The sequence below is a fragment of the Coenobita brevimanus genome, chromosome 93, assembly GCF_032717465.1.
Source record: "Coenobita brevimanus isolate Jiangsu-jjx chromosome 93, ASM3271746v2, whole genome shotgun sequence".
Taxonomy (NCBI): Eukaryota; Metazoa; Arthropoda; class Malacostraca; order Decapoda; family Coenobitidae; genus Coenobita; species Coenobita brevimanus.
The window spans coordinates 26818869-26844456 of record NC_137046.1 but is presented as its reverse complement, the minus strand read 5'-3'; the positions used below and the strand labels follow the sequence as shown (position 1 = coordinate 26844456).

The 25588-nt window shown below is 44.5% G+C and overlaps 1 protein-coding gene across 1 annotated transcript in view; it reads left to right on the top strand.

The window, feature by feature from the left end:
- Positions 1-25588, top strand: part of Trpm (transient receptor potential cation channel, subfamily M) — a 933145-nt gene that overhangs the window by 679836 nt on the left and 227721 nt on the right. Inside the window, exon 23 of the mRNA XM_080282376.1 lies at positions 12571-12807. Within this exon, the coding sequence (XP_080138502.1) occupies positions 12571-12807 (237 nt within the window). The remainder of the gene's footprint in view (positions 1-12570; positions 12808-25588) is intronic.

Sequence of the window (25588 nt, the reverse complement as noted above, 5' to 3'; positions counted from 1 at the left end):
GAGATCCATGGCCAGCTTGAGTGGCACCAACTCCCTGTCGCACTGAGGATGCTCGGCACACTCGAGCACCTGCTCAATACTGGCCTGCAGTGCACCACGACAAGGGAGTGATGGAGTGGCAGGGTGGCCTTGGTCAGGGTCTTCATCCTCGTCCTCCTCGCTTCCTTTTGTCAGCCCCGCAGAGACATCAGCGGCGATCTCTTCATCAGACAACATATGATAACCAGGGTTTCCGTTGTCGTCGTTCAGCCAATCCCTCACGTCGTCAATGTCCACATCCTTGCCTACATTATGTAGCCAAAGGTGGAAATTGTTCATGTCAGATCCTTTAAAGTTGCTCACGGCCTTGCATCCGTGAAGATGACCAACCACTTTCCAAGGTTTTCATGGAAACTTCCTTCCAAGCATTGGCCTAGTTGAATATCACGGATGTGATGTAGATTCTCCAAGGTCTGTTCCCCACATGTGTCGACCCTTTCCTTGTCCTCAAGCACCACCATCACCTCTTCGAGGAACCTCCAATGGTACAATCTCATGGCTGCCATAATAACACTCTGGTCCATTGGTTGAATGAGAGCAGTCGTATTAGGTGGCAGAAATATGCCCCTAATCCGCCTGTTATCAGCAACCAAATCCTTCTCTGGCAGATGCGCAGGGGCATTGTTGAGCTTCCTAAATCTGTCAGACTTTTTCATTTGATATAATTATTAAAGTCAGATGCTCATATTTGAGGGTATTTTTTAAATTTTGAACCATGAGAGCTGGAGGGCCAATCTTGTAAGACAGTCTTCCAGTTTTCCTGGTTAATCGCTACATTCTATGCTTGTACTGTTGATGGCGTTGAATAGCCTTGCAGCTGCAACACCAGGCACTAATGTGCCAAACCTCTTACAGATCAATCGATCAGTCATTGTCAACATCCAGCCACTGAATCCCGAAGGGGGGAGCCATAAAAGTCCCCAACATCCACCCCCTTTCCGGTGATGGCCAAGAGAGATGCTTGGAACCAGTCTGACCCACTTCTTCATTCTGCAACATTTTCTCTATTGAACACCACCTCTCCTCCTCTGAGCCGCACCTTCTCTTCCTCACTGAGACTCGCCTGTCTGAAGTAACTGGTAGCAAACCCTTCTCTCTATCCTCCAATTTTCTATATATTCATGTCAAAGCCATAGATGGCTGTTGTGTATATGTACACAACGGCATATCTTGCCCTTATATTCCTGAACTTCTCTACCTTCTGGCTTTGGTTATGGTGTCATTCTCTGACTAAGTTATCTGTGTTGTGTACAGGTGTACAAAAAAGTATCGTTACTCAGGGTCCGATAGATACATGACGAACACTACAATGGCTGCTGTTTCCGAAGGGTTGATACATTCATATCAACGCGTTTATTACCTCAAACACAGGATATGCCTCTTGTATCCCATGCATAACCAACACTGTTGTATATGGAAGGGTACCGACAGTTTCCTAGCCCTGTTCCCGTTTTTCCTAAACCATCGTCATTCATCATATTGTTTAGCACAATGTCGTAATGATACTTTTTTGTACAGTTGTACTTTTCCCCTAATTCTACTGACTGAAAAATTCTTTGACTATCCTACTTCTAAGATGGAACACATTCTGTTGATTTTTCCTTTCTCTGACATCTCCATTCTAGGTGATTTCCACATTCATCACCACCTTAGGCTCTCCTTTCCTTTCACAGATCCACCTGGCAAACAAGTCTCTCTCTCTCTCTCTCTCTCTCTCTCTTAAATGCAAGGAAGAAGTAACCATAGGTCAGGATCCTGCAAACCATCCATTCATCCATCCATCATCCAATTCTACGTTGCCCCATGAGGAGCGTAGGAGCCCGGGGCTAGGCAAGTCGGCCCTGACATTTAAGTGAGAGTGACCAGTCTCACTCATCCCTGAGTGGCATTATGTGAGCAATAAACCCCAACCATCCCTTGCATATAAACCTTCACCAACTCAATCCAATTGGAATGCCTTAATTACCCATTAAACCACCAGTGCCAATATTTGGTTATATGGTTACCACCCATATAAGAACAGGGAGGCTTTAGGAAGGGAAGAGGTTGTGTAGATCAGATATTCATTCTTAGATCTTTAGTGGAAAAGTTTCTAGAGAAGGGAAAGAAGTTGTATGCGGCTTTCATGGATTTGGAGAAAGCATATGATAGGGTGGATAGACAAGGATTGTGGAAAGTATTAAGAATATATGGAGTAGATGGGAAGTTGTTGAATGCTGTGAAGAGTATGTATGATGGTGCTAAGGCTGCAGTGCGTGTGGATGGTGAACTGAGTGAATTTTTCTCTTTGAAAGTTGGGTTGAAACAGGGATGTGTCATGTCTTCATGGTTGTTCAGTCTGTACAAGGATGGGTAATAAAAGAGGTACAAGGTAGGGTAGTGGATGTTGGAGTGGCCCTAGTGAGAGAGGGTAGTGTTTGGAAACTCCCTGTACTGTTGTTTGCAGATGATACTGTGTTTTTGAGTGAAGACGAAGGGGAGCTGCAAGGCTTGGTGGAAGAGTTTGGGAGAGTATGTAAGAAACGGAATCTAAAGGTGAATGTAGGGAAGAGTAAAGTGATGGTCTTTGTGAGAGGTGAAGTCAGTGAATGTACAGCGAGGTTGGATGGTGAGGAATTGGAAAATGTGAGTACGTTTAAGTACTTGGGTAGTGTGATGAGTAAGGATGGAGGTTTGGAGGGTGAAGTGCTTGAAAGGGTACAGTAGGGAAGAAAGGTTGCTGGTTCTTTGAAAGCAGTGATAAGAAACCGGGAAGTGAGCATGGAAGTGAAAAAGTTACTACATGACAGTATTGTGATACCAACTCTAACTTATGGAAGTGAAGCCTGGACTTTGTTGGAAGGGCACAAGTCAAGAGTGAGAGCTGTGGAAATGAGTTATTTAAGAGGAGCCTGTGGAGTCACATGGAGAGACAGGCTGACAAATGAGGATATAAAGGAGCATTGTGGTGTGGGTGTGGATGTGATAGGAAGCGTTATGAGGAACACACTGAGGTGGTTTGGCCATGTGGAGAGGATGGAGGGTGAAAGACTGACGAAGAGAGTGTATGTGAGTGAGGTGGAGGTGGGGAGAGGGAGGGGGAGGCCAAGGATGAGATGGAGGGATGGGGTGGAGAGGTACAGTATATAAGAGAGGGGGGTGTGAGTTGGGAGCAGGGCAGTGAAATGGCAGGGGACAGGGTGACATGGAGGCGATTTGTTTGTGGCCACCCCGAATGGGATTGAGGCGTCTGGCAATAGATAGATAGATAGTTACCACCCAGCATAGTAAATGGTTTCCTGGTGTACAGGAAACTATTTGGCTTGTCACTTAATGTAGAGTCACCCACAGGCAGAAGGAAGAGGAAAGAATGAAGGAAAGAAAGACAGAAGAGGATGAAAGGAAAGAAGGATGGAGGAGAGGAAAGGGCAGACACCCAAGAGCAGCATTACATCGAGCCTACAAACCCAAGAAAAAAACAAAAAAAATACAACAGAGAGCCAAACTCAAGATCCGTTCATTTCAAGATGCCTGGACACACTGTTTGAAAGATTGGAGATCATAGGAAGTAGGAAATACAGACAGACAGAGACCGTTCCAGAGTTGACCTGTTGCATAAATGAAGGACTGAGAGTAACAGTTAACTCTTGCATTAGAGAGTTGGACAGAAAAGGGATGAGAATTTGTTACTAGACGGGTGGTATGCACCGGTTGTAGAGGTAAAGGGATGCAAGCAGACAGTTCAGAGGAGCAGTGACCATTGAAGTAGCAATAGAAAAGAGATGAAGATGCAACAGTACAGTGAAGAGACAGTGGTTGAAGGGAGCCAGTATGAGGAGGATAGTTAATGAGATGAAAAGCCTTTGACTCCACCTTGTTGAGAAGAGCTGTATGTGGGGAGCCTCCCCATACATGAGAGTTGTACTCTACACAGAGGCAACAAAACCCGTATATAAAGTCAACAACTGTCGGAGGGTAAAGAAGATTCGGAGTTGACTTCGTACACCAAATCTCTTGGAAGCAGATTTTACAAGAGATGTAATATGATCTTCCCAAGATAAATCCCAAGAGAATGAAACCCTATGTATGTTTAGGGATGATGCAGGATTGAGGTGGATATTATTAAACATTAGCGGGTACTCCTGTGGAAGATTTTGATGGGTTGATAGGTGTAAAAACTGAATCTTTGCTGCATTAAAAACAACAAGATTACTTTTACCCCAGTCAGAGATACAAGCCAAGGCAGACATTAGGTGTGCCATAGCATCATCCCTTGTTTTTTGAGGTGGATGTTGCGAGAACCAATTGAAAAGGTGAAGGGTGGAATCATCAGTATGTGAGTGGATGGGGTTAGATTTACAGCTTAGAAGGTCATTGATGAATAAAATGAAGAGAGTTGGTGATAGCACATAGCCCTGAGAAACACCACTCTTGATAGAACTAGGAGATGAACGGTGACCATCTATAACAACAGCTATAAAACGACCAGAGAGGAAGCTAGAGATGAAGGCACAGGTAGAAAGAAACCGTAAGAGGGCAGTTTAGAAATTAAAAGTTTATGCCAGACTCGATTGAAAGCCTTTGAGATGTCAAGTGCAGTGGCAAAGCTTTTGCCTGAAAGGAGGATGACCAGGAGTCTGAAAGGTAGGTGAGAAGATCGCCAGTGGAGCATCCCTGATGGAACCCATACTGATGATTAGAAAGAAGATTGTGATAGGAGAAATGCTTTAAAATTTTTCTGTTAAGAATAGACTTGAACACTTTTGAGACATGATGTTAAAGCAGTTGAGTGATAAGTTGGTTTCATCACATTTGTTCTACTGCTCTCCATGAGAAGAAGCACGCCTACAAGTTACCATCCACCCTTGAATCTCATCTCTTGTATGTTTCTGCCCAGAATCGTGCTAATTCTGTCCTTCATTTTCACTTGTTTTCATTTTATTTTTTATCTATAAAGGCTCCAACTGGCTCGCATGCATCAGCCTTGGTCACCTAATGGTGGCTGTCCATTCTCCTCAGTCTCTGGCAGCCTCCCCATTTAGTCCCTCATCCTTGCAGTCACACCCTATGACCTCGTCCCAGATCTTTTTCAGTCTGCCTCTCATAGCCCAACCCCCAGCATTCACACTTTTCACTTTCTGCACCCAACAGCCATTCTTAGTCATTTCCACATGCTCAAACCATCTCAGTCTACCTCACCTCATCACTACACCAATACACTACAGTCCCATACTTCCTCTTAACACTTCCATTTTAAACCTAGCTCCCCTTGTCCTTGCATTCAAGGAAACACCACACATCCACCAAATCATTGTCATCTCTGTACATTTGAGCCTGTGTATATCCTCTCCCTTTACTGCCCAGGTCCCACTATCATACAGCACCACACTCCCAACACATGATGCATACAAAGATCCCTCAGCACAGAGAGAGAGCCCTGTCAATGTTAGGAGAGGCAACAGTTCCCTGAACTTCCTCCAGCCACTCCCCACACCAGCCACAGAGCCAGCTCCAGCCCCACCACCAGTCCAACCTACAGCACACATGTCTGCCAAGTAGCAAAACTCTTCCCCACACTGAAGAGATTCACCAGCAAGATCAGTCCTTTTATGCCTGACAGTCTCCACGTGCTCTCCCCAACACACTGCATGCAAGAATTCAGCATTACCTCACAGCCTGCCTCCAGTTCCACTACATCTTCAATGCACCCACTTATCACAAACACTGCACAAAATGGAATTACTACCCATGCCTTTGTGGCAAACTGCACATGGCCATTCTCCCTCTTCTTTGACAGTATTGCCACCAACCCTAGATACCATCCCTTTGTTTTATCTGCATTTACTATGATGGTTTTGTCCCCCATACCATCTCTCCACTTCCTGCAATCAACACCAAATTATTGACATACAACACCTTCCATGGGAATCTGTCTCTGAAGTCACATGAGAGGATTTCAAGCACCATGATAAACAACAAGGGGTTTTAACTGGCCCCTGATGCACACCAACACTCACAGAAAACTTATCAGTCAAATCATTCACTCTCATCTGGATGTGAGCACCCACATACATAGCCATAACCACTCTAACCAGCCACTCCTTGATCCCAAGCTTTCTCATTGCCCACTTCACCAGTTCCCTAGGGACTCTATTAACCCCTTCTTTACCGACCTGATAGCTCCCCCTCCCGTAGTGTGAGGTGTATATTTTTTGCCATGTCGAAACCATTCACTCTTTTTTATTTGTTTGTATACTGATGATCACATAAACCCAGCATGATGTTGGTAATAAAAAAATATTATAAAATAAATCATTACGGTATATAAGTTTACGTATCTTATGCTAAAGTACTGTTACCCAGGTAACTACTGTACAAACTGGCTTGAAAAAAATGTCCTGCACAGATGGATGGCTTATTTATTTACCTTGTAAGCTGAGCATGAAGTGTGTGGACACACGTGATGGTGATGGCGACCTTGACCCACTTGTTGCTGAGAGTGCAGCGTCACTAAGCTCGCTACTAATTTCCTCCTCCTCCTCACTCACATCAACTTCGCTATCATTTTCAGGATCACAGTCATCTACTGACACATCAGTCACTGCTGCATCATCTGACACATCTAAATAAGTATCCTCATGAGGAATAAACTCGTCACTATCGGAATCTGCCAGAGACGCCATGAGAGAAAAATATCCTGTACACCCTCTCTCGTGGTCAAGTGCGTGGTAACTGACTCTCTTAGGCAGGCCAAGGGGTGTAAATTTTGCTGTATGTCAGCAAAAAATATGGTACGATATCTGTAGTAGAAATTATAAATAAAATAATGATTGGTCTAAAAGAAGTTTCATCACAGATGAGTGAGCAAGCCATTGGTGCCACCGCAACTCAGTCATGATGTATCTTATGATGTCAGAATTCGTCAGAACTTCATCACAGTCTTTGTTGTCAAAACACAGAGCTATTGCTAACCCGAGGTCCTCAGAAACAGCCTTACCAGGCTCCCCTGAGGCCCATAAGCTGCCATTCATTAGAGGGTGTACCAGCGTACAACGGTAGCGGTTCCGGTGTCTCACAGGTGTTTACTGGCGATGTACGGGGGTACATCAAAACACATTTTCGGTAAAGAAGGGGTTAAGGCCTTCTCCAAATCAACAAAGCAAAGAACAAATCCCTTTTCTTTCCAAAAATTTTTCCAGAAGTTGTTGAACAGTGAGTATGGCATCAGTGGTCACTTTGCCTGGCATAAACCTAAACTCCATCCCATCAGTACCCACTCTTTCTCTAATCATACCTTTTAGGACTGTCCCCGTTACCTTCATTATTTGTTTGAAAGGTTTTTATGCCTCTGTTATTTCCTCTTTCCAGGGCATCATCCATTCCCTTGTACACAGTTACTGTCACACTCTTCACCCAGTCATCTGGGATAACACACTCATATATAATTGTATATATCAAATCAGTAACTAACCCCACTCCTATATCTCCTGAGTCATTCAGCATTACAGCAGTCAATCCAGACACAGCTGCTGCCTTCCCCACCTGCATCCTGCCTAGTGCCCCACTCACAGTATCAAAAGGCAAGGGCCAAACATTGTATCCACTTACTCCATACCTTCCCTGTTCCATTCAATTCCTCATTCAGTAACCGATTATAATACCCTCTCCAGGTGTCTTTAATATCCACACTGTTCACCACCACCTTTCCTTCATCATTTATCACACAATACTTACCTCTATCCCTGTTTTCCCTGTTCATCTGATTTGCCACCTTAAATATCATATTCCTTCATTCCACACTACTGTATTTAGGTTATCCAATAAAAGTCTCTGAAACTCATATTTTGTCCTGTATTTTGTCCTTTTCTCTAGTCTTATGCTTGGCAGCCAAGTATTCCTCTTTATCACCCCTTTTCCATTCCTGGAAAAGCCTTCTTTTCTCCATAATTGCAATCTCTACACCCTCATCCCACCACCATGATACTTTATGTCTTGGGGATCCCTTGTCCATCCACACTCTGAATCAGTACCTCTCAGGAGATTGTTCTTGAGAACTCTTTACTGCTCATTAACACTTCTGTCAACTGCTCCCTGTTCAGCCACCACTCTACTCATTTTGCTATAGAAGGCATCCCTTTCTGCATGGTTTTTCAACTTCCATAATTTTCTCCTAGGTGCAGATTTCCTCTTCATCACCACCCTCTCCTTAAGGACCAGGACACATCAGTACAGTCAGACCCCTACTTACGAAGGATCGACTTACGAAAATCCGCAGATCCATTCATCATCCATCATCCAATCCTACATTGTCCCATGAGGAGCGTAGGAGCCTGGGGCTAGGAGGTTGGTCCTGACAATTAAGATGAGAGTGACCAGCCTCACTCATCCCTGAGTGACATTATGTGAGCAATCAGCCCAACCACCCCTTGTTTATATCCAAGAAGTGGTAGAAAAAAATTGTGTTGAGGGTGGGGTCAGTCATGACAAGGAAGGATGGGGTCAGGTGAAGGCACTGACAAGGTTAGGTGAGGTGATAATTGCAGTTCAGGGAAGGGTAGGGGATAAGTGGAGGAGTGGAGACAGTAATGGGCTTTAATCTGGGAGAGAGAGAGAGTAGGAATGAGAGATGGATTTACGAAAAAAAAAAAATGACGTACGAAAGACCTTTAAGAACCTATTATTTTCGTAAGTCGGCGACTGCCTGTAATTTGTGTTGCTGCACACACTCTTCAGTTTCTCTAGCTTTAACATCCCTCACCAACCTCGTATCAGCCCACCCAACCAGGAATATATATATCTAGCCACTATTTCTCCTAGACCCATAAGTAATCAGCATACTTTCCCTTTTCTTAAAATGCGTATTACACACGCTCATGTTCATTGGCTCCCCAAACTCAAGGATCCTTTCCCCTTCCACATTCCTCATACCATATGTTCATTCCCCATGTACCCCTTCATGTCCTTGAGCTGCTTCACCCACATGACCATTTAAGTTCCCTCCCAAATCTACAGTTTCATCATCTGCCACACTAGTTACCACACATATTAATTCATCCCAGAATCTAATATTTCCTCTGTCACCCAAAACAGCCTGTTGAGCTAAAAAAAATTCCATTCCTACTGAACGCTCTGAGCTCTCCCATTGAAATTCTTCCAACTCCTTCTGATGCCTCGCCAAAAATCTATCTAGGGTAACAACTTAAATTCATCATCCTTCCCTCCTCTTTTCTGCCCTGTTGGCTCTGTAGTTGCTTCTTCTACCGGTAAAGCGGTACTCTTTGCTCATGCTTTCTTCCTCAATTCCACCTTACATGATTTCCAGTGCTGTTCCTCCATCACTGCTTCCCTCTGACTTTCTCATGGCTGACATTAAAATTTCTTCAGTTGATTTGTTTTCTGCCATCACTGTCCTCAACATTAACAAGGCATATTGGCCTGATGAAGTCCCTCCTGTTGTCCTCAAGAACTGTGTTTGTTTGATTACGCCCTGCCTAGGTAAACCCTTTTGCCTTTGTTAACTCGTACTATTCCTTCTTGCTAGAAGTTTGCTTTCATTCAGCCTGTCCCAAAGATGGATGACCATTCCCAGCCATCTAACTATAGGTATACCTCAATATCTAGCAGTGTTTTGTACCAGTGGGAGTGGTCGGACAGCGAGATTCTGGATATCAAGGCAGTTTTTCCCCATAAGATACTGAAGAAAAACCAGAGATGCATTCTAGGCCCAAACCCAAACTCTCATATACCTTACTTAATTAATAGAGACTGACACAGAACCCCATAGGTAATGTTATTATTTTCATAAACACTACTGTTGCTAAAAAATGAGACATCAGACATCACATGCAGGAAGGTAAGGTGGTGGGAGGTGCGGTGTTGAGATGCATTCAGGGAAACAGACACAGTGAGAGTGGGAGAGTGGTTGTCGCAGAGGGCAGGCAGGCAGGCAGCACACTAAGCAGGGGTGGGGGAGAATGGTGGAACAGGGAGGGAGACAGGCAGGAGAGGGGGAGGGGGAGAGAATGGGGAGAGAGACAAGCGGGGGTGGGGGAGGGAATGGGGAGGGAGACAAGCGGGGGTGGGGGAGGGCGGGGGAAAAAGAAGGAGACAAGTCAGGGTGGGGGAGGGCAAAGGGACAGGGAGGGTGACATGCCTGGCAGTGCTGAGTGTGACAGGGGATGCAGGAAGGACAGAGGGGGTTGGGAACAGGGGGAGAAGTGAGAAGATGAAGGGAGGACAGGGAGAGTCGCACACACCTCCAGAGTCCTCGTTTGCATGCTACGTGCTTGTTTCAAACCGAGGGAGTGGCGGAGTGTTCAGTGTAGCGAATCGACGGTAGTTCAGATCTTGGGAATGTTCCCCAGTTTCTTTTGTTCGGTTATTGGGGTGCCGGATATCAGGGTATGCCTGTATTGCCCAGTTGCTTTAACATCCTGTATTTCTAAAGTTTTTTAATCCAATCTTGACAAAAGAAAATTAAAGCACCTTTCCCATCACAACCTTCTATTTGATCATCAGTATGAGTTCTGCCAAGGACGTTCCACTGGCAATCTTTTCACCTTCCTTTCAAACTCCTGGTCATCCTCCTTTTGGGACTTTGTCAAAAGCTTTGCCAATACACTTGACATTTCATAGGCTTCTGATCATGTCTGGCATAAATCTTTAATTTCCAAACTACCCTTTTACATTTCCTCTCCATCTGTCTGTGCCTTCATCTCTAGCTTCCTTTCTGGTCAGTCTGCAGCTGCTGTTGTAGACATCCACCATTCTTCTCCTTGAGCTGTCAATAGTGGTGTTCCTCAGGGCTCTGTCCTATCACCAACTCTCTTCCTTCTATTCATCAATGACTTAAATCTTACTCTATCCACTCATACACTGATGACTCCACCCTTCACCTTTCCATCCGCTTCTCAGTGTCCATCTCAGTAGTTACTTCAAAAAACAAGGGATGAGGCTATGGCACACCTAATGTCTGACTTGGCTCATATCTCTGATTGGGGTAAAAGTAATCATGTTGTTTTTTAATCCATAAAAAACTGAGTTTTTACATCTTTTGATCCATCAAAATCTTCCACTGGAGTATCCATTAGTTTTTAACAATAACTAACTCAATCTATCATCATCTTTGAACATACTTGGGGTTTCATTCTCTTTGGATTTATCTTGGAAAGATCATATTACCTTAATTGTTGAATCTACTTCATTACATCTTTTGACCCATCAAAATCCTCCACTGGAGTATCCTCTAATTTTTAACAATATCCAACTCAATCCATCATCATCTTTAAACATACACTACTTGGGGTTTCATTCACTCAGGATTTATCTTGGAATGATCATATTACTGTACCTCTCTTGTAAAATCTGCTTCCAAGAGATTAGGTGTGCTAAGCCAACAAAATGTCTTCTTCACCCCTGCATGGTTGTTGATTTTATACAGGGGTTTTATTCGCCCCTGTGTAGAGTACAGCTCTCTTGTATGCAGAGGCTCCCCATGTACAGCTCATCTCAACAAGGTGGAATCAAAGGCTTTTTGTCTCATTAACTCTCCTCCTCTTACTAGCTCACTTCAACCTCTGTCTCTTCACTGTACTGTTGCATCTTTATCTCTTTTCTGTTGATACTTCAGTGGCCACTGCTCCTATGAACTATCTGCTTGCATCCCTCCAGCACTAAGTCAGGTGCATAGCACCCATCTAACAGCAAGCTCTTATCCTTTTTCTGCCCAATTCTCTAATGCAAGAGCTAACTGTTACTCCCATTCCTTTATGTATGCAACAGGTCAGCTCTGGAGCTGTCTCCCTCTGTCTGTATTTCCTACTTCCTATGATCTCCAGTCTTTCAAACGCAGTATGTCCAGGCATCTTGAAATGAACGGTTCTTAAATATGGCTCCCTTTTGTATTGTTTTGTTTTTTTCTTGGAAGGAACAGTTTGTGGGCTCCTGGCCTTTGGTTCCTTCTTCCTTGCATAAAAAAAAAAAAAATCAGGAATGCAACTGATAGCTGAAAGAGCAGACAGGCTGGTGTTGGCTTGCTACCAGACTTCCAATTACCACTGCAAATAAAACTTTACAGATGGTTCTGAGATGATTTTACAACCACAGTGAACTTACAGCACCTTTCTTTTTTTTCCTTTGGCCGTGTTGAGTTGAGTTTTTCATTTTCAGTATTCCTTCAAGTGGTGAAAGGGCAAATGGCTGAGCCCTCCTTCCTGAGGAGCTGCCAGTGACTTTGGGATGGAATTAAATGACAGTATTTTCTACATATAGTAGCCTATTTATATGTATATGATATTTTCTTATTATATAAAAAGAATTCTTTAGTATGGATTAATGATTCCTGCAGAGATTTTGCACTGCCAATAAGTATAAATTATGATTGAGAGAAACTGTATGTTGAATTTTTGTTCAATTTGTGCACTGCAAGAGAGGCTACATTATATCCAAGATTTGCTTATACATAAACTATGTGTTATACTTGTGTGTGTGTGTGTGCATGCATGTGCATGCCTCAGTGTGACTTTAGTTTTATATCCCATGTGATATATGCAGGTTGTGATGGAGTTTGAGAGCAAGCCTGTTTTTCCTCCTCCTCTCATCATCTTGTCCCACATTCATCGCATCGTCAAGTACTTCTTCAGACGTTGGAAGGGGAAACCACTTCTGTATGATAATGGCCTTAAGTTGTTCCTGGATGGGGAGAGTCTAGAGCGCTTGCATGACTATGAAGAAGAGTGCATGGAGGGCTACAATAGAGAGAAAGAACAGCGGGAACAGATGAGTACAGAGGTTAGTGTTCAGTAAAGTATAATTGTACATAATCATCATCATCATCTTCAATGTTTTGCTCACTTCTTGGATATGGACAGGGGATGACTGTGACAGAAGCACCTCCAGGCAGCCTAATCCTCATACACACTTTCTCACTTTCTCAAACATTCCTCTTCTTCTTTGTACTTTCTCGTTAATATACTGTTCCACTCACATCTCCACAGCACATAAGGTCTGCTACTACCAGCACGGCCCCAGTCTCACTTTCACATATTTTTTTTGGCACCGTCTGTGAATTCTTTGTGCATGTCCATACCATCTCAGTGTATATCTGTCTATCTATCTATAGCCAGACATCATAATCCCATAAGGAATGGTCGTTTGTCTTTGAGTTACAGTAATTGTTTTGCAGGAAGGGGCACTAAATCCTCAATGTAAAACCACCTGAAAAGGAAAGAAGAGTAATAAAAAGTGACATGAATGATAGGAGAAATATAAAGAGAGAGGACAGACACGGAAAAGAGTGGTAAAAGTGAAGGAAGAAGTAGGCAGCACTACATCAAATGGGCAGATGATGGTCACCACCATCTCAGTTTATTCCATTTTATTCACTCAGCATTTACACACCTTACTACCATAGCCTTTTCTTCCATTCCATAATGCACATAAATTTCACTATTTCTTACACCCTTCATCCTCTCCATGCTTGCAGCTGTTCTAAGAAAGGTCATTTCATCAGTTTGCAACCAAAACAGCTCCATCACTCAGTGCCCATATTTTATTCCCATAAGAAAATGTCAAGGGTAAGACATTCATACAGGGGTTTCTTCACCTCCTGGCTACTCTTCCTACCCTTCAAATTACAACCAAGCTCTCCAATTCCTCTTTCCCCTTAACGGGATCTTTCCTCAACCTTATTATTTTGCCATATTTGCACAGTAATTATAAGTACTGTATCAGCCTTCTCAATTGCTTCACCTCCCATCTGTACACTGCAGTTCACTGCATTTCATCTCATTACCTTGTATTGCCTGCAAGAATCTGTTGTCTTACTCTTTCCTTTTACATACCATAATGTTATATTTTTCACATTCATTGATATTTTTCTGTAAATATATATATGTATTCCCGTCCGATCAGCGAAGTTAAGCAACGTTGGGTCTGGTTAGTACTTGGATGGGTGACCGCCTGGGAACACCAGATCCTGTTGGCATCCCTACGTGTCAAGTGGGGTTGGTGGAGGATTAGTGCCCCTCCCTGTAAAACAATTAACTCTAAGCCATTGGCCACCCCGTCTGGGATACATGGCGTCTGGCAATGAATGAATGAATATATATATATATATATATATATATATATATATACAGGTATATATAGTGTGCGAGCTGAGTACGCGAATCGCATTGTGCCTGAGTGACCAAAAATCATACCCAGAAACTTTGAATGCGTGAGTTTACCTCACAGAATGCGAGGTAGAGGCAAGGAGTGGCTCAAAAACGCCATTTTCCATTAGTACATGACCCCCCACACACACACACACAACACGTCCATCATCACATGTCGTCATGTTGATGCACAGAAATTCCCGGGGCATTCCACTGCACAGCTTGGAGTAGGAGGCAGGCAGGCGCGCCATTAGAGACAAGGCTCGTGTGCAGTGTGGATCCACTTTCTCAAGCTAACCTGTCGTGTACAACGTGTGGCGTTTTTTTGCTGCTCCCTCCTGGCTTGTACTTCGCTGCACCATGCCTCCAGGCCCAAGAGTAAGAAACTTCTGATGCATGCAACCAAGTTAGAGATTATCAAGATGAAGGAGGAGGGACAAGGAAACACCACTATTGGGAAAGCCATGGGGCTGGCTGGATCAACAGTGAGGACTGTTTGGAAGAACCGCAATGCCATCAGGACACTTGTGAAGACGTACGGTGCATCTGAGCTTGACGGCCGTTCCCGGGTGGGAATCGTGTGATGATATTTATGGAACGGTATCTTGCCACATACATTATTGAGAAAGGAGAAGGAAGGTGTACCACTGAATGGCAGATTTATTCGAAACCAAGCCCAACTATTTTACAAGGCAGCATCTCGCAAGTTAAATGTGGAGAAACCTTTCAAGGCATCGGTTGGATGGCTTCATCGGTTTTTAAAATGCAAGGAACTCCGTCACATCAAACTGTCTGGTGAACATGCCTCTGCTGACAAGCTGGGTGCGAGAGAGTATCCTGCGATATTTAGAGCACTAATTGAAGAAGGACAGTACACCAAGGAACAGATCTACAACGTCAACGAAACGTCGTTTCACTACAAGGCCATGCCCAAAACGACTTACATCACTGGAAAACAGAAACAAGCCCCTAGTCGAAAGCTCCAGAAGTCCAAGATGACGGTAATGTTCACTGTAAACCTGTCTGGGAGCCACAAGATAAGGCCAGTTTTTGCTCACATAGCGTCACACCTAAGGTGCTACAAAAACCTTATGAACATGGACACAAGTGGTGTGTACTGGTACAAATCAACAAATGGTTGGATGACCGGGAACATTATGGCAGACTGGTTAACGAAGCACTGTGACCCTGATGCCAGGGCCAAGTGTCGGGAACTTGGCATTCCATTTAAGATGCTCCTTGTGCTGGACAATGCACCAAGTCACCCTTCATACCTAGAAGATCTGCACAAGGATTGTCATATTGTGTTTCTGCCGCCTCGGACGACGTCACTCATGCAGCCACTGGATAAAGAATTGATTGCCACTGTCAAGCACTCCTGCCACAAGCAACTATATGACTACCTGTCACGGGGTTTTTATGATAACACTGTAATTTTGGAATATAAATGGTTAAATATTATTTAAATTGATAATAATATTCAATAATATTGAAGAGCAGAGACAATGATTGTCTTGCTACATCAAGCAACGATTACTTTACGCTGGCTTAGCACGATTCTCTGAGAATGAGAATTTATAAACTTTCTCAACAGTACACAGCAGAGACTAATTACTCACGAATGCTGAATTAGTACTGTTAGCCTCTGGAGAAAGTTACTTCACCCCTGACAATAAATAACTAATACTAATAATAATAACAGGTCCTTGCTGATGCATTAACTCCTGGCACAACGGATTTTAAGTTAATACAACAAGACTGGTCTAAGTACCAGTTATGAAAGCAAACGTTTATGCAAGCTAGGAGCTATATGGAAAATAAGCTTAATTTGGATTAAATGAAACAAGATTTTACTTTACATTGAGCTCAAGAAAAAGAACTGTTAAATTTATTGATTACAAAAAATAAATATAACGTTACAATTCAAATCAAATTAATGAGACGCACTCACTCACACAGAAAAGCTAAATACTTATGCCTAGGAAAAAACACCTTAACTAAGCTCTTAAAACTAGGATTACAAAAAGGAAATACTGGTCGATGAATGCTATGTATCACCCGGGGGGGGGGGGAGTACTGGGATTACTATACTAGTGGAGCTTGGGGTGCTAGCTGACCTCTCACACTTCTGAGCACAGAACCTTTCTCCATCACAGCAAACACTAGACTGAATTCAAATAATGTATAGGCAGGACGCACAAGCCACCGGGAGGAGGCGTGGCTAACGGTTTAGGCAAGCAAAGGCGAATGATAAAGAAACAATTGTATCGCTCAGTAGAGCACTTAGTGACGTGCATTAAATCGGTCACTTTTGAAAGTGACGAATGTTTTGAAAAGTATACTCCGAAATGGAGGGAGAAACGGTTAGCTGAGCGATACACAGTGAGTTTTCCACTAATGGTTCGTGGCTTCTCACAAAAGGGAAATGTCGCGAATTGATTCGTGACATTACGCCCTATTTAAATTAAATTTTTTCCTTATGGGAAAAAATTTGTGGATATATATATATATGTACACATCCTAAGTCATTCACACAAGATTCACACTGTGGTGTGTGTGCTATCCTGCTACAGGAGAAAGTCGCAGTCGCCAGTGAGCGAAAAAAACCTCGTATTTACGTTAATAGAAGCAAGCTTGAGGGAAAAACTCCGTGACGACGGTGAAAATCCTGTACTCAGGTCAAACTGAGCGAAAAGTCGCTACATTTACACTGACAATTAATTGTTGTGTAGTGTGATGTATGTAATACACGGTGTAGGTGTGACAGTTGTAGTGTAACTGTACCTATGTGTAAAATGACACAGTAAATAATATGGCAACGACAAAGGCAGAGGAGAAGAGGCGGCAGCGTGCAGCAGACGATCAGCTGGCCAGCACAGCAAAACTGCTACACCCATTGCTGAACCTGCAAAACCAATTGAGGTGGAGCATCAAAAGTGTCAATGAGACAAAATTTTATTATGTTACAATTACTCTCTGCCTAGCAGTCAGTGCTACGACGTACATTCGAGGTCGCCATTAATTATAGCACACAATTATGGTCGGCAAGTTGAGAATCTTTGTGCAAACTCGGGTCTTCCATAGCCTCGAACTGCACACAGGTCCTCAACCTGTGCCTTAACCTACAGTACTTATATTAATATCGGGAAGCTGAGAATCCTTGTGCAAACTTGGGTCTTCCATAGCCTCAAGTCGCCTCTGCGGAGTTCTCACTTCCCCCTTAACCTACAGTACTTATATTAGTATCGGAGAGCTGAGAATCCTTGTGCAAACTTGGGTCTTCCATAGCCTCAAGTCGCCTCTGCGGAGTTCTCTCTCGAACTTCCCCCTTAACCTACAGTACTTATATTAGTATCGGGGAGCTGAGAATCCTTGTGCAAACTTGGGTCTTCCATAGCCTCAAGTCGCCTCTGCGGAGTTCTCTCTCGAACTTCCCCCTTAACCTACAGTACTTCTATTAGTACCGGGAAGCTGAGAATCCTTATGCAAACTTGGGTCTTCCATAGCCTCAAGTCGCCTCTCAACTTCCCCCTTAACTTACGGTACATAATATGTATGTACAGGCCCTGGACATAATGTGTCCTGTGGGGCCAATGGGCGAGACGTCAGGTCTGCACCCACTTCACCACTACCCTGTCTCTCAACTGTCTCAGAGATTACAGGTGTGGTTACAAATGGCACAGGAAGGGCATGTCCCTGATTAGTGGTGATACTTTGACACACACTGCAGGAACGGACAAAACTATCTATGTCCCGTCCCATCCCTGGCCAGAAAAAGTCAGCTCGGATATGGCCCTGGGTCTTCCTTTTGCCCATGTGACCTCCTGAGGCTGAACAATGACCCCATTGTAACACTGCTAGGCGGTACTTGGCGGGAACGACAAACTGCAGTCGAACCTCGCCCTCGGGTGTTCGTGACTCACGGTAGAGCCGTCCTTGTTTGCGAAGGAACTTGGCTCGACCTCCCTGTGAATACTTTATCACTCGACCCTTTTGTTTGTTCCGCACGGCAGCAAGTGTCGGGTCAGAATGTTGTTCTTGTACAAGTTGACTACACATCAGATCTTGCGGCGATTCAATGATCACTGGGGTGACACAGTCTGGAGCCTCAGTCATGGCTCGTGTTACCGCAGCAGCCGAAGTCTGAGTAGCGTCATCAGAGTAACTATCCTTGACTCCATTAATATTTCCAATGATGAGTTCAAATAAGGGTTCTGGCATGACAACTGCAAGTGTCATACCAGTATAAAATGGAGATGCCACCTGGATACATGCCTCAGGGAACAATCTCACTGATCCATCAATAAGATTTGCATGGATCTGTCGACCTGTATACTGCTCAGGCCGAACTAGACTCTGCTTGGCAGAGCAACCTGAGGAACCATTGTCTCTCAGGACCGTCACAGGAATGCCTCCCACAAACCCTGGCTGTACGAGGAAGGTACTGTCACCTGTGGTGGGGCCTGTGGAGGAAGCAGCTAGCCACTCATGAGGCTGCGGAACAACCGATGCAGCAAACATGGCGCCCTGGGAACTAGGTGTCTGAGGAGAGTTCATGGTCGGAGGGGGACTTGTGAACTGTTGGGAAGTACCTGTACTGGTAGAGATGACACCACTGGGTACTTGAGGAATGAAGGCTGCATTTGCCTCCTGCCTCCGATACACTAATTGACCTGACTGAGGGTTACGTGGCTTGTCCTTGTATTGCTGCTGCTGCTGCTTGGGGAACTGCTGCTGGTTGGGGTAAGCTTGTTGTACCGCTTCCAAGCAGGCTGCTGTGTATATTTGCCCCTGGTCCTTCTGTGGTTTTGGACCTTGGCCATTACTCTGAGAACGCCTTGGTGCTGGGATTCAGTCTGAGACGGCTTCCCAGACTTGGCAGTATCTTTTCTGCTCCAGGTGTTTTGCTTTACGAGCTTGATACACCGTATGCAGGTAAAGAATCTGCTGTCAGCCTTTTCTGCCATTTGGCTGGCATCTTTCACCTGGCAGATCTTAAGCTGTGCTATGAGCTCAGCAGGCTACACAACCTCTCTAGCTGTATGTACGCAGCATAAGGTCAATTATCCTTCCCCTCACGCGTGGAAGGAGTTTCATCTTTCTCCATCCACTCATTTAAGTAAGCTGTGAGACTGACTGTCAAGGAACTGGAACAGCTGTCTCCTTTCTTGTCTTGGAGACGAGCTTGCATGAGAACTGAACTTTGGCGTGGTCTGTCTACTGTGAGACCATACGCCTTAATGAGTGCAGCTTTCATCATCTCATAGTGTGAGATTGTCTCCACGAATTCTGTGGGGAGAATATCGAGGGCAGGACCCTCAAATAGGCTAAGGAAACTGAAGCCGCTTAGCTGCCTCATCCAGTTGATACATGTCTGCCATGTCCTCAAAACAAGCTATGTATGGCTTCCGATTCGCTCAGCTTTCCTTGTATGAAGGAAGCTTGATGCGTGGGGTCGCTGCAGGACATGTGCAGGGAGGAGACGCTCGGTGGAGCTTGGACCAACTGCAGGCAGACGTGTCTGAGTTGCCAAGGAATCTCGCTTGAGCTTCAGCACTTCAAGTTCATGTCTCTCGCGTGCTTCTCGCTCGGCACGTTTGTGTTCTCAAGTTCTCTGTCTCGTTGTTCACGCTCGTAATTCGCGCTGTTCTCGCTCTTGTACTAGCTCGTGTTCGCGCTGTTGTCGCTTCTTTTTTCTAACTCGAGCTCAAGCGTTGTTTTTGTTCGTGTTCGCGCTGTTCTCGCTCATATTCGCGCTGTTCTCGCTCACGTTCATGAGCGTCTTTCCTCACGTTCTTGCTCGTAATTAAACCGTGAGAGAACGTAACTCTGTATTTTCTCTGGGTCAGTGAGACCCATATCTTTGGCTTCCTGTACATAAGCACTGGCTGCCATGGCGCTAATTTATTAAGCAAACGAAACTGAGCACTTGACTGCTTCAGCAAATCCGCAGATGCTAATAATACAAATAAAGAATACAGACACAAGCTAGTGGTGACCAGTCTTATCTAGTTAACTGGCAAAGAATAAATAAAAAACGTAAATGACTGGGAAGACTCAATAATAAACACAATGGGTACGCTGACTTCCCAGAAGCGAATAAAATCGTCTGGCGTTACCAAGAATAAACTAGAGTTAAGTAATCTATTGATTAATAAAGCAAAAATTCACTTGCTAAATCAACGGTAACCACCAGTAAACTTGTGCCTATAAACTTTAATGATAAATACCTAAATATGAATGAGTGAGCACTATCTCGTGAATAACTTTAGAGCTAGGAGTTAATATCCTGGCGAGGTCGCCAATTGTCACGGGGTTTTTATGATAACACTGTAATTTTGGAATATAAATGGTTAAATATTATTTAAATTGATAATAATATTCAGTAATATTGAAGAGCAGAGACAGTGATTGTCTTGCTACATCAAGCAACGATTACTTTACGCTGGCTTAGCACGATTCTCTGAGAACGAGAATTTATAAACTTTCTCAACAGTACACAGCAGAGACTAATTACTCACGAATGCTGAATTAGTACTGTTAGCCTCTGGAGAAAGTTACTTCACCCCTCGGACAATAAATAACTAATACTAATAATAATAACAGGTCCTTGCTGATGACATTAACTCCTGGCACAACTGGATTTTAAGTTAATACAACAAGACTGGTCTAAGTACCAGTGCTATGAAAGCAAACGTTTATGCAAGCTAGGAGCTATATATGGAGAAATAAGCTTAATTTGGATTAAATGAAACAAGATTTTACTCTTACATTGAGCTCAAGAAAAAGAACTGTTAAATTTATTGATTACAAAAAATAAATATAACGTTACAATTCAAATCAAATTAATGAGACGCACTCACTCACACAGAAAAGCTAAATACTTATGCCTAGGAAAAAACACCTTAACTAAGCTCTTAAAACTAGAAGGATTACAAAAAAGGAAATACTGGTCGAGTAGAATGCTATGTATCACCCGGGGGGGGGAGTACTGGGATTACTATACTAGTGGAGCTTGGGGTGCTAGCCTGACCTCTCACACTTCTGAGCACAGAACCTTTCTCCGTCACAGCAAACACTAGACTGAATTCAAATAATAATGTATAGGCAGGACGCACAAGCCACCGGGAGGGGAGAGCGTGGCTAACGGTTTAGGCAAGCAGAGGCGAATGATAAAGAAACAATTGTATCGCTCAGTAGAGCACTTAGTGACGTGCATTAAATCGGTCACTTTTGAAAGTGACGAATGTTTTGAAAAGTATACTCCGAAATGGAGGGAGAAACGGTTAGCTGAGCGATGCACAGTGAGTTTTCCACTAATGGTTCGTGGCTTCTCACAAAAGGGAAATGTCGCGAATTGATTCGTGACACTACCTACACAGGAAGACTGACACACAAGAGGAGCTTCATGCCCTACAGGAAGATCACGACAAAGACCTCGATGAGGCAGGTGATCCCGTATGATCTCCACCAACAGCTGTAACCTGACCTTCCACACCTGACATGACTGTTGAGGCATTTTGGCGTTCATTTCACAGTGAAAGACGCAGTTAACTTCCTCCTACAAGCCTGGCACCAGATTACACCTGCAACGGTCAACTATGCATGGGTTGCTTGTGCCTCACTTATGCCAAGAGCATGAGATGGCCATTCAACCACTGGCTGAGGCTGAGGCAGCAACACTGACAGCAGCGCAAGCTGTACCAGGTTTTCAGGAAGTTACATTGGCAGACATTACACAGAAGGGTGCAGTCGCTGCTGCTGAGGAACAGCCTCCTGAGGAAGTCTTACGACGGATAGATGAGGTTGACACAGAGCTCAGTGCCAGGCAGAGTCAAGTTGAGGAGCCTAGTGTGATGGAGGGCAGGACAGAGCTGTGTATGTCAAGGATAAGCAAGATCCTTGCTGCCGTGGATAAGCTAAAGGAAGAGGTGAAGGAACATGAAGTGAGCAACCTAAGAATGGAGAAGGTTCTTGATGGTATCAGGAAACTCTTCCGTTTCTACACAGACAGGCACAGGCAAGAAATAAACAGGAGAAGACAGATGCTCAAAACAAGTTACACATAGAGGGCTCAAGTTAGTGACAGTGAGGAACCAGTGACATCGTCTGATCCTGTTTCTGTTGAGGATGAAGAGGATACAATGTCAGATGTGTCAGCATCGGACTTTGAGGGGTTTATGACCAAAGTGAGTGAGTTAATGGCTTCTGGGGAAGGTGCTCAGGAGGAGTCTGTGGAGGGAAGTGTTGGTGCGGTGGGGAGTGCGGCGCTGTAAGTGTTGCTGTGCCTCGGAACCCCTGTTATTTAAGTCCATCAGGCCTGTTGTCTACAGTTGTTAAGGTGACTGCCCATATTTTTGTTATTGTAGCCATATCTATAGTACAATGTCTGAAAATTTTGACCTTTTTTATGTCTCTAAGGGCCAAAAAAGGTCCAGGACCAGGTATGAGGGGGTACCACCCATATGTAATTTTTCCCATAAGATTATGTATGCTCAGTGCGCGAATTCACACTGCGCGAGGTCACGGACCTCTCAATCTCTCGCACACTGTGCGAGCGACCTGTATATATATATATATATATATATATATATATATATATATATATGTATATATATATAACCGTAAAGCTCATGGCGAAGCTTTGGACACTAACGAGGATGGAGTTGACGAGTTTTGGCACAAGGTGAAGGGCTTGATCGACAGGGAGGGCCTCACTCTTGGTCAAGTCTACAACGGTGACGAAGCTGGTTTATTCTATCACTCTTTGCCAACGAACACTCTAACCGAGGAGACAGAGAAGCGTGTACCTGGTTGCAAGCTCTCCAAGGAACGGATATCTGCTTTGTGTTGTGCCAATGCTAACAGCATGCACCGGCTTAAGCCCGTCATTGTTGGCCGTGCGAAGCAGCCTCAGTGTCTTCGTGGGGAGATGGATGTCCTTCCTGTCGTCTGGTAACATTATTTGAAGGCATGGTTTACAGTCCAGATCTTCAAAGACTAGTTCCACTGCCACTTCGTCAAGGAGGACATACATTACCAGACGGAGACACTGGGAATCCCGCGCGACCAGGTAAAGGCCCTCCTTCTCCTCGACAATGCACCTGCCCACCCGTGCGACAGGGACTTCGTGGCTGAGAATAGCCGGATTAGGTGTATGTTTCTGCCACCTAATACGACTGCTCTCATCCAACCAATGGACCAAGGAGTGATCATGGCAACGAAGAGGCTGTACTGAAGGAAGTTCCTGGACGAGGTGATGGTTGTTCTCGAGGACGAGGACGAGCACAGGGAGGGACGGGACACACGAGGCCAGCGGACTTTGGAAAATCTTCGCCGCTACAACATCAAGTCTTCAATCTACAACTGGGCCAGTGCATGGAAAGAAGTCCCAGTCAAGACTCTAGAAAATGGTTGGTCTCGTCTGCATCTCGGAACAGATGTGGAGTACGATTTTCTAGGTTTTGACGTGGATGACTTCCACGCACGGCTACGTACGCATGGTGACGATGTTGATGTGGACGATGTGCGTGAGTGGTTCGATGACAACGAGGGTGATCCTGGGTATCAGACATTGTCTGATATCAAGATCGCATCTTCAGTTGTAGGTGTCAGTACCCAGCTTGAAGATTTCGACGAGGACGGCGACGATGATGTGGACTCCTCTCAGCATGACACTACGCCAGCCATCCCCAAGCTGAGCGCACTCCGGGAACACCTAGAGTTCGTTCTCGACTATCTGGAACACCAGGACTGCGACAGGGAGATAGGGCCCTTGGGACTTGTGGAGGAAGTGCGTGCTTTCAGGCAGCACATCATCAGTCGTCAGAATCGTCGGTCCTTGCATCAATCAACGATTGACAGTTTTTTCAGGCCCGTGACCCCTGCTGTGCCCAGCCCTGGCTCCACTCCGTTGCCTCCCCAAGACAGGCCCCCATACTCTGAGCCACAGCCCAGCACATCAGCCACGGTGCAGTCACCGCTCGACATGAGTTTGCGTCTGTCTTCAGAGTCGTCTACAGTGGGTACGCCATCACCACGACCCAGCAGTGCACCCCTAGGTCACCTGCCAGTGATACTCTCGGACTCTGAGAGTGATTAAACAGCAAGAACTTCTCCACTAGACCACACGGGAATTTACAGTGTTGTGCAGTGATAAAAACAGTGCATTGTGTTAAGGATTTACAGTTGTGAGTGAAAACACAATTTTGGAACAAGATTTAATGTAAATAGCCTTGTTTGTTTTTGCTTTAGAAAATGGTTAGAAGAGTGGGAAAAGTTAAAGTGCAGAGTGCAACACTTAGTAAGTTACAATGGAGCATAAGTTAGACAAGAGTGCGCACTGTGAAGAAAACGGACTTCTGAGTGCAATTGACTAAGTTCAGTGCAAGACTTCATGAACAGGGTACTGCAAGTGCTTCAGGAAATCCTTCTTATTGTCAGAGTCTGAGAGGAGGCGGTTATTCATCGAGATGGCCATGGACTTGCTGTAAGTAGGCAGAATGTTTCATACTGTAATTTTTTCCATACTATACATACCTCAAACACCTCATTTCAATCTTTAATGTCCTTTATTGGTGTGAATAGGGTGTTAGGAGCTATGCATGTGCAGTAGGAAGGTTTTTTTCTGAGTTAGGCTAGGTTTGGGTCCATAAGTACCAGTCCAGGAGCCAGGGACTTGTAAGTACCCAGAATGTTGAATATTGTATGAACCTACCTCAAAACTCTCATTTTATGCTTCTTTTGCATTTATTTCAGTCTTTTATGTGCCTTATTGGTGTGATTTGGGTCTTAAATAGGTGCTATGCATGTCCAGAGGGAGTTGCATAGGTGTTTCTCTGAGTTAGGGTCCATAAGTGCAAGTCCATAAGCTGGGGCCCAATATCCGGACAGGACCACTATCCGGACCTGCCTATGGCTCTATTACGTCGGATATTGGAGGCATTACTTTATTTTCTTTCATTCAGGGCGTCATGTAAAAGAGTTATTATTCGGTAAATAAAGTTGCATTACACCTTGTATAGTGGCGTCAGATAACAAGCTTTATCTATCTATCTATTGCCAGACTCCTCAATCCCGTTTGGGGTGGCCACAAACAAATCGCCTCCAAGTCGCACTGTCCCCCGCCATTTCACTGCCCTGCTCCCAACTCACACCCCCCTCTCTCATATACCCTCTCCACCCCCATTCCCTCCATCTCATCCTCGGCCTCCCCCTCCCTCTTCCCCCCTCCACCTCACTTCACATACACTCACTTCGTCAGTCTTTCTTCACCCTCCATCCCTCTCCACATGGCCAGACCACCTCATTGTGTTCCCTCATAACGCTCTCCTATCCACATCCACATCCACACCACAACGCTCCTTTATATCCTCATTCATCAGCCTGTCTCTCCATGTGACTCCACAGGCTCC